At 51.4% G+C, this 8,468-nt stretch overlaps 1 protein-coding gene across 3 annotated transcripts in view; it reads right to left on the bottom strand.

Moving 5' to 3' along the window:
- The window catches only part of HOXD3 (homeobox D3), an 18,464-nt gene that overhangs the window by 1,349 nt on the left and 8,647 nt on the right, over positions 1 to 8,468 (bottom strand). The window contains exons 2-3 of one of the 3 annotated variants that reach the window (XM_046658881.1): positions 2,614 to 2,706; positions 1,421 to 2,044 (exon numbers count right to left, since the gene is read on the bottom strand). In XM_046658881.1, the coding sequence (XP_046514837.1) occupies positions 1,421 to 1,961 (541 nt within the window). In that variant the 5' untranslated portion in view covers positions 1,962 to 2,044; positions 2,614 to 2,706. Of the gene's footprint in view, positions 1 to 1,420; positions 2,045 to 2,613; positions 2,707 to 6,149; positions 6,259 to 8,468 lie in introns of those variants that run through there. The other 2 variants (XM_046658882.1, XM_046658883.1) reach the window with 2 other exon arrangements.

Raw genomic sequence — 8,468 nt, 5'->3', positions numbered from 1 at the left:
GGGCCGCGCGGCGGGGGGGGGGGGGGGGGGGGGGGGGGGGGGGGACGCTGGGGGCGGGGAGGGGAAGGCAGCCCCAGCCTGCCTTACTGAGAGGCTGGCTCCTGGGCAAAGCATCCCATGAAACATGGAAAGAGGGTGGAGATCTTGGCACCTCACTCTCACTCCGGTCCATCTGCACCCAAGGGTTCTGCACCCAAACACAGGGAGCTGATAAACCATAAAAATACAGCCCAGGAGTTTCGGGGGATCCAAGGCCACAGGCTCATTTTGAGTACTGCAGTGCTAGGAGCAGCAGCCTCAACACTGGTTTCTACCACCCCTGCCACCTCTCAGCAGCTTGTCCACTCCCTCCCTGGGAAGACAAATGGATTTCTCCTGGGAGGGAGGGCCTGGGCCTGCAGCTGGGAAGGAGGGGCAGGAGGAGAAGGAGCTTACAGGCTGGGAGAGAAAGCTGATAACATGTTAGCTACATCCCAGGCCTCAAACTAGCCCTGGACCTGGAAGCAAGTTCATCTACTTGAAGATAAACCGCATCAGAGAACACAAGGCCAGAAAATTTCAGGAACCAAGCAGGCTGAGCAGAGAGAAGAGCAGGCCTCAGAGCTCTTGGTCTTGCTCATTTTCCATACACCAGGAGTGGACCTATGGAAGATCTCAACTCTAGGGTCTCCTTTTCCAGAGAGAGAAACCCAAGGCTGCTCCTGTTTCAGAGCACATCCTCTTCCCCTAGGATATGCCCTTCCCCATCATGGATTGGCTGGGATGGCGAGATTGGGCTGGCGTGGGCCAAGTAGAGTCCCATGGTTATGCCTTGCAGGCCCTTTTGTAGTTTTGTGATCTTGGGCAAGTCACTTATCTCTGACAGTTTCCTTATCTTTAAAATACAGGATGTTATCATATACCTACATGAAAGGATTCTTTGGAAAATTAAATTATATAATGCTCTTAAAGCACTTAGCATGGTTCTTAACATAGCACTCCCTAGATTTTAGTTCTTATTAATTTAAGAGAGAAGAATTCATGTGATATGGGCTATGTAACCACCCGGGCTTGGGGATTGTAACACCTGTCTTCAAGTTTTGAAGAGCTATTGAATGGAAGAAGGACCTGAGTTATGACCAGCAGCCCAGGAAAGCAGATATTAGATCAGTATAAGGAAGAGCTGTCTGTTAATAACTATGAGACTTGTCCAGCAATGGCACCAGCAGGCTGGAATGGAAGTGAGCACACTGTCACTGTAAGGGTATGACCCCAATCAAGGACACTAAGAAGAAAGGACATTTCTGCATGAGTAGGAGTTTAGACATATGGCTTCCAAAGTTGCACTTCCAGCCCTGAGTCTCCTGATTTCTGGGTGAGCTAGCTTCTTGGGGTCAGTCTGAGGGACTCAGCCCAGGAGTGAGCCCCTTCAGAGAGCTACCTGCAGTGGCACAGCTGTTCTTCTGCTTGGAGTTCTGTCGGGACTCTTTCATCCAAGGGAAGATCTGCTTGCTGATGGTGGCTGAGGAGCCAGAAGCATTGGGCCCACCCTTGGCCTTCTTGGCAGGCACTCCACCTCCTGGATTGGTGGGTGACGATGGGGGCAGGGTGGGTGGTGGAGGAGGGGGTTGTGGTGGCTGCTGCTCTGAGTTCAGACCAGGAGGCTGGCTTCCACCACCGCCACCCTGGCTGTTCCCAGTACCAGGCCGCATGCAGCTGCCATTGAGTTCAGCCCCCTTGTGGGCTGGGGCTCTCAGAGGTGCAGAGCTCTGGATGGAGCAGGCAGAGCCCGGGTAATCAGTGTCCAGGGAGTTGGCAGCAGCAGGAGGTGGATAAGGCTGATGGGGGGCACTATAGCCATAAGTGTCAGTGGCTTTACTGTAGCCATAGCCTCCAAAGAGTCCTGGGTTTTCATAGTAAGCAGCCTTCTGCATCGTGCACTCAGGAAGCTCCGGGGCCTGCTGACCCTGCTCAAATAACATTGACCACCACTGTCTCCTTCACCACCACCTCCAATGTCTGCCAAATCCTGAGAGAGCTGGGGCAGCCCCAGGCTCCAGGTGACCTGTGGAAAAAAAAGCGAGAGGCCCCAGAGGGACTGTCATTGGCAAGACTGGTCAATGTAGAAAGACTAGCCCAGACACCACTTCCCATCCACTTCTTAGTGGGAGGATCTGGGATTTTGTGAAGTTCGACTTATTTGAACCCTTGGAGAAGTCAGAAGGAATTTCTCATAAATATACCAAAAGACCATTCCTTCTCTTTAGCGCAACTCCATCCAATGGCAGGGGCTCCCCCCCCCCCCAGGTATAATTTTCTTTCTCCAGGATTGTCAATTTACCCTTTGAAACTATGCAGAAAAGCACTTATGGTCTCATACATTTTAATGGCTGATTCTCCCACTAGATGCTGAGCTCCTCGAAGGCAGGGACTATGTCTTATTCACCTATATATTCCTAATATCCAGCCCAATGCCAAGCACCTAGTAAGTGCAATAAATGCTTGGTGAATGAGTGAATGAATGAGTGGATCAATCACTGAACCAGTGGGTCACCCCAAAGTTTCAATGGGTAAAAGAAAGCCCTATAACACACGCAGAACAGCCAGAGCTCTCAAAACAAGTATCTCCCCCACCTGGTTTCAAAATCACAGCATCTTTCATGGAGACCCAGATTGTCCACTTTCTGGTGACAAGGTGAGCTCTATGGGTCAACACTGTGAAATCTTCTAGGAGATAAAAACCAAGAAGAGGACTTAAAGACTCCCAGACTTATTTTGAGGCTAGAAAATGTTTCTTTTTCATCTACATTTTTCTAGACTCTTTTGTCCTCCACTACTTTTAAATGGATACCAGTGGAAATGGGTGAAAAGATGTAGAGTTTGAAATTCATGGAGCATGGGTGAATGGAAAGTGCTTTATAACTTTGTCATTTTTATCCTGAATCTATTGTATAAATATTATTATTGACCTCTGCTCTGGATCATCCATTCCGCCCCACCTCCCACTCAACCCACAACCAATGAGAGAACCTCTCATGGCATGATGAATAGACCCAGAATTAGAAGAGAGAGAGAAAAAAAAAAAAGCTAAGAAAAATTCTACCCCTTTTGTGTCCTCTGACTCTTGATGGAGGTTTCCCTTCTCACCCCCCCCGCCCCCCCCCCCCCCCCCCCAAGGCTCCTAATGAGTTAAAGTATAACTAACACCATTCAACTACTCTTGTCTGCTTGTTAAAGAAAACTCACAGGTCAGCTCCCCTAGTCTTAATTCTTCATCTCCTCTTTCAGACGAATTTCCTTCCCCAAAACTCTCTGGCTTCCATCATGGTCATCATGATGCACCATATTATCTAGATAACTTATGCAGCCTAATGGGTTTGACCACTAGCACCAAAACTACTCCTCCATTTACTCATTTCCCCTCCACTTTCACAAAAGATCCTAACCCAATTTAAAAAATTCTTCACATTAGCTTTTGTTTGATAGTATTGTTGCCTATTTTGTTTTAAAATATAAGTGAATATGCCATTTATCTTTATGAGAGACAGGCCCTTGTCAATGGGATAATAGAATACTAGGATGTTTCAGGAATTGTTTCTATTATTGTTCTTAAATGTATGCTGTTAGGATATCTACCTAGCAAAGCTGGTCTTAATCTTTCTTTCTATTCATTTTCTATATCATTCTTTGATATTAAAGTAACTGAATTCAACTGGACAGCTACATCCTCGTCCTGTGGCTAATATTTATATGTGTTTTCTGCCAGACCAAACGGCCAGCTACTCTGGGTTTGGTTAAATTTCTGGACTTTTCTGGGACCCTGCTTCCAGTCTTCAAACTTGGGCCCTCTGAATGTCAAAATGGTCACATTGGACACTCAGACTGCTAGAACTCACTGCTGCTTCTGGAATTCCATTTACAACTGTGGAAGCAAAACATCCCCCTCTTGCCTCCCAGGTTGACCAAGTTTATCTTGTTAGATAGACCAGTCACATTAAAATAGCTTCTTTAGGAACTGACCAGGTCTTTGAAACAGCTGACTTTACATATATATATTTGTTCCTATGGAGTATTCCTAGAAAAAGCTCTGTGTATGGACCTCAAAAGTGCAAACACTGGGCAGCTTCATGAGTAACCACAGAGTCTGTTCTCCTGCCTCTGTTTTCATTGTCTGAGGGAATCTCAAGGCCCAATGATGATCCACCACCCCAATGTCCATTCCCCAAAAGCAAGGGCAATAGCCCTTTCTCAATGGGAATGGCTTTGCAGCCTCCCCCCATCCCCAACTATAGTGCCCCAAAGAAGCCACCTCTCCTAAAACAGAACCTGAGAATATTGTTACAAAACTGGTTTTAAAAAAATGCTTCTTTCCAGAAATCCCTACTCCTTGTGAACTCTGCTTGAACCTAAAAAGCAGGAACGGGTCATAAATCACTTGGACAATGGTCAACTGTTCAGTGACGACTCATCTTTTCGATCCTCCCCCCCCTTTTTTTTAAGGCTTTCTTTTCTCGCCCTTTGGTACCTCTGCTCTTTTGGGCTCAATGCCTGGGGGTAAAGACTAGCCCGTATAGGGGGAGGGGCAGTCTCCGAAGTCCTCAGCTGCCCTTTCCTCTCACTCCTCTTTCCCTCTACGCCCTAGCCCAGAATCGGCCAGCGGGGGCAGCGTCCCCAGAACCGGCGACGCCATCCTCGGCCTCTCCTGAGTAAGGGGCGTCAAACGGGGCCTGGCTCGTCCCTTTCTCATGATCCCGGGAAGTGGCCCAACTCCGCTCGGAGGCCCAACACCAGGCCTGGAATACAGGGCCAAACGGTCCCCAGTCGGAAGGAGGGCGGCCTCGGGGTGGCCTGGGAGAGACCACCCCCCCCCCCCCCCCCCCCCCCCGGGTCGCGCTGGCCCGCCGCACCCGCCGCGCCTCCGAAACAGCCGAACCCTGATACTTGCTCGTTGCACTTAATTCTGCCCAGGATCAATACCTAATATGATACCGAATAAATAAAAGGCGCTCACAGCGGCCAGGGGACGGGGTTATTAAGCAGCTGGAGCTCTCACGGTGCATATCAATGCACCTGTCATTGTGGTTTGTAACAAAATTTATGACTGCGAGCACGGCGGCAGTAAACGCTTCAGTAAGGAATGAAAAGAAAAACACTTCCCAAGGCCCGGCACTTTTCAGAAGTGGAAAACAGGCTCCGCGTAGGAGGAAGCGCAGCAAAAGAATCCCGACTCCGCACTTTCCCGGCCCCGCGCCCCGCGAGCAGGCGGATTATATAAGGTGCCGCGGCGGCCTCTTGGAGCAGCTCCATCGGCGGCCGGCCGCGGGGCGGGACGCGCGCAGCCTCGCCGGCCCGAAGACCTGCCGCCCGCCCGCCGCCGCTCGGGGACGCCGGAGCTCGCCCGCCGCGCGGAGGCTGGCCCGGCGCTCGCTCGCCGCCGTGGCCGCGTAAAGGCCGAGGGGCTTGGGGAGGGAGGGGCGGCAGTCGCCGGGCTGTGACTAGCGCCGCAGTCGTCGTAAATCACGGGCCGGTGGAGTCAGTCCGGGCACGTTGAAAGAGAAGGGGGAGGCGATGGAGTGCTGGTTGCTTTTCTGTTCCTCTCCGATTTTTCTAAGGTTCGAGTTGGCCTCGGCTCCTCTCCCGGTTTTGCCTAAATCAGGGCCTTGGAATCCTATAGATCTCTTTTTGGCGGAGAAGACTGTTGCTGGACATCCCCGTTAATTCACCGGAACCCTGCAACGATTCTTCCCTCCCTGTTGGCTTGCTACTTCGGGATTTCGAAACCACTCCTTTTTGGTTTTGCTCAGAAGGGGATATATACCGCAGAGCTGGGGTGGCTTTCTGCCCAAGTTCTCCCGATCTCTCAACCTGAGCCTCTTCTGCCCTATGGGAAGCCCTGGGCGCGCCTTCTAAATCACTGTTATTTAGCCCAGATAACTCAATACGTAATACACCCTGCATTTAAGGCACTGGGCTAACCCCATTAAAGCGCCATAAATTTGAAGGTTGATGATCGGTTATCATGTAACGGGCGGCAGTTCACACTGAGGTGATCCACTTCAAAGCCGCCCTTTGTTTTATGTCTTGATGTATGAATCCTGAGATGGCTACCTTGAGTTGCAGGACAGATCGAAATGTTAGTGGAAATTATTTTTTAAAATCACGCCACTCACCACAATTATGTGTGTGTGTGTTTTGTCACATTTTGTCTCTAACTCTTTTTGTAGGCTCTTCAGGTTCCTTTTGATATTCTGTTGAGGTGGATCTGGAACAAAATGGAAAATTCAGTGGCAGCGGTTCTTTCTTACACTTTTGTCGAGAGGTTTTACCCCCTTTAAGGGTGTCATAATCAATGTGGCTATTGTATAAGGTGCCTGAAGCCATTCTAGGAACCTTCTCGGCGGGCAGCGACGGAAAGGAGACCTCAGTTGGCTCCTGGGGAGTGAGTGGCTTTTAACACCCAAATCCTTGGCTGGATGGGGGAAGCGGGAGCCCAAACCTGAGGGAAGGGCCAGACCCTCAGGCAGGGGGTGGGCCAAGTGGGTCAGAGGCACAGGGAAACCAGACCCTCTCCTGCTCCAACCAAGCTCTAAATGCTCCAGGTGCCCCAATCAGTCAGGCCAAGCCCAACTCCTAGGAGCAAAAGAGAGGGACTGTGGCGAATTGGGGTGAGAGGGAGGCTACCTTATAGGATGCCAGAAAAGGAGGGTGGACATTTAGATGGGCCTGGGTGGGTCCTAGTCAAAGGCTGCCACACACAGCCCCAGTGGAGAGGGAGCTGGGCGATATTTCCTGGTTTGTACCTTATATCTCCGATGGCGTGCCTGAGTTTATTTCATCCCAGTAAATAGCCACCACACTCCTGGTCTGGGCTGCCCACCGCCTAAGGGATCATGCTGCAAACCATCTAAGAAACAAACACCCCTTCCACTCCCACCCAAAACCAGACCAAACTGCCCACCACTGCCGCACTCAGCGGGTGCCCACCCCGGTCAGGTAAAAGGAGAGAAACAGTCCCCCCTCTTGCATCTGCCCTATGCAATTTGTCGACTCAGTAGTTTGCAAACACTAAACCTCGACCGGGAAAGCCCCACACAAAGCGTTCTCGGCCCTTCTAAAGACCAGAGCGCGCAGCCATAAGCCTTTCAAGTGACCTTTGGCTCACGCGGCAATAACTCACCCCTTAATGAACACCCAACGGAAGCGCCTCGGAGAGATCCTGGCCCGGTAGGGCTCGTAACATCGCGCCCGGCTTCAGCTTCCCAGCCGGCCCTGACCCAGGGGGCCCACTCCGCTGGCCGGCCCCAAGGGTTGCGCGGTGGAGACGCAATGTACCCGGACTCTCGGACCTGACTGGCGAGTCCCGAAGCCGCTTTATATGATACATTCACGTGGGCGGACGTCAACTTTCTCCGCTTGATTATTTTTTAATTTTTTTTTTGGAAAAAAAAAAAAGGTTCTTTAAAAGTAGGGGCTTCCCCTCAGAAGAAGGGCTAAATTGGGAGGCCACCCAGGGCCGCGATCCTCCGACGCCTGTAGCTAGAGTTTGTCTTCCCAGTCGCGGAGGAACAGGGTAAGTTTGCTCCTGGGCGTTCCCGGGTGCGCGGTGCGCTTGGTGCTCTGGGCGCAAGAGGCTTGGGAAGGAGAAAGGATAGAGGACCTCAAGGTGGCCAAAGTTGGGCCGCCCAGAGTCCCCAGCGACTTCTCTTGCGGTGCCTCCCCAGCCCACCCACCATCCGGCACCGGCCCAACTTTTGCCTCCTGCTAGCCTAGAATTGCAGGCTTAACCCAACTGGCTCTGGGCCACCACCTCAAGTACCCTTTCCACAGCCAGAAACCGGGGGAGCAGTAGGGACCGCAGTCTGCGAGCTGTCAACGAAGAGCTGGTCCCTGGCAGACCCGGCCCCATCCCCCATCCCCCACCAGGACCCCGGGAAAAATCTTTAGGATAGGGAGCCTTGGTGCGGATTATTGAAATTTTCGGGGAAGTTATAAGTGAGTGCTCCATGGGGCCAAATGAAATGCTGCTCGCAGTAATTGGATTCAGCTGACTAAGTTGGCAGGCGCGCAGCTCCAAGGCAGCAAGCGAAGAAAAATGTCCAGCGACTTTAAGTTCTGACGGAGCCAAGTGCAGGCGATTGACAAAAAGAACTTTACTGCTCTCCTTTGATGACAACGCCCCTAGAAGTCGGTCCCTCTCGGGCTGGGGCCCATCCCAATCTAGGCTAAGGGAGTGCTCCTTGCTTTCTGGGTCCTTTCCCCATAGAGGCCCAGTCTAACCCGGCCCTGTGGCATTCCCATGAGCATGAAGCCGCTCATTTCCAGCTCTTGGAGCCATTTACTCAGGCTTTGGCCCCGGAAAGACCCAGGATGAATAGTCCTGTCCTCCTCTAGCCAGAGCCACAGGACACAGTAAACAAAAGGATGAGTAGCATATGGGAGCCAAAATATGATTTAGCTTTCATTCCAGGTTCTTCGGGTAAATGGACCCA

Source organism: Equus quagga, chromosome 4, assembly GCF_021613505.1.
Source record: "Equus quagga isolate Etosha38 chromosome 4, UCLA_HA_Equagga_1.0, whole genome shotgun sequence".
NCBI lineage: Eukaryota > Metazoa > Chordata > Mammalia > Perissodactyla > Equidae > Equus > Equus quagga.
The sequence above is the reverse complement of the archived record's forward strand: the minus strand, read 5'-3'. Positions and strand labels throughout refer to the sequence as shown.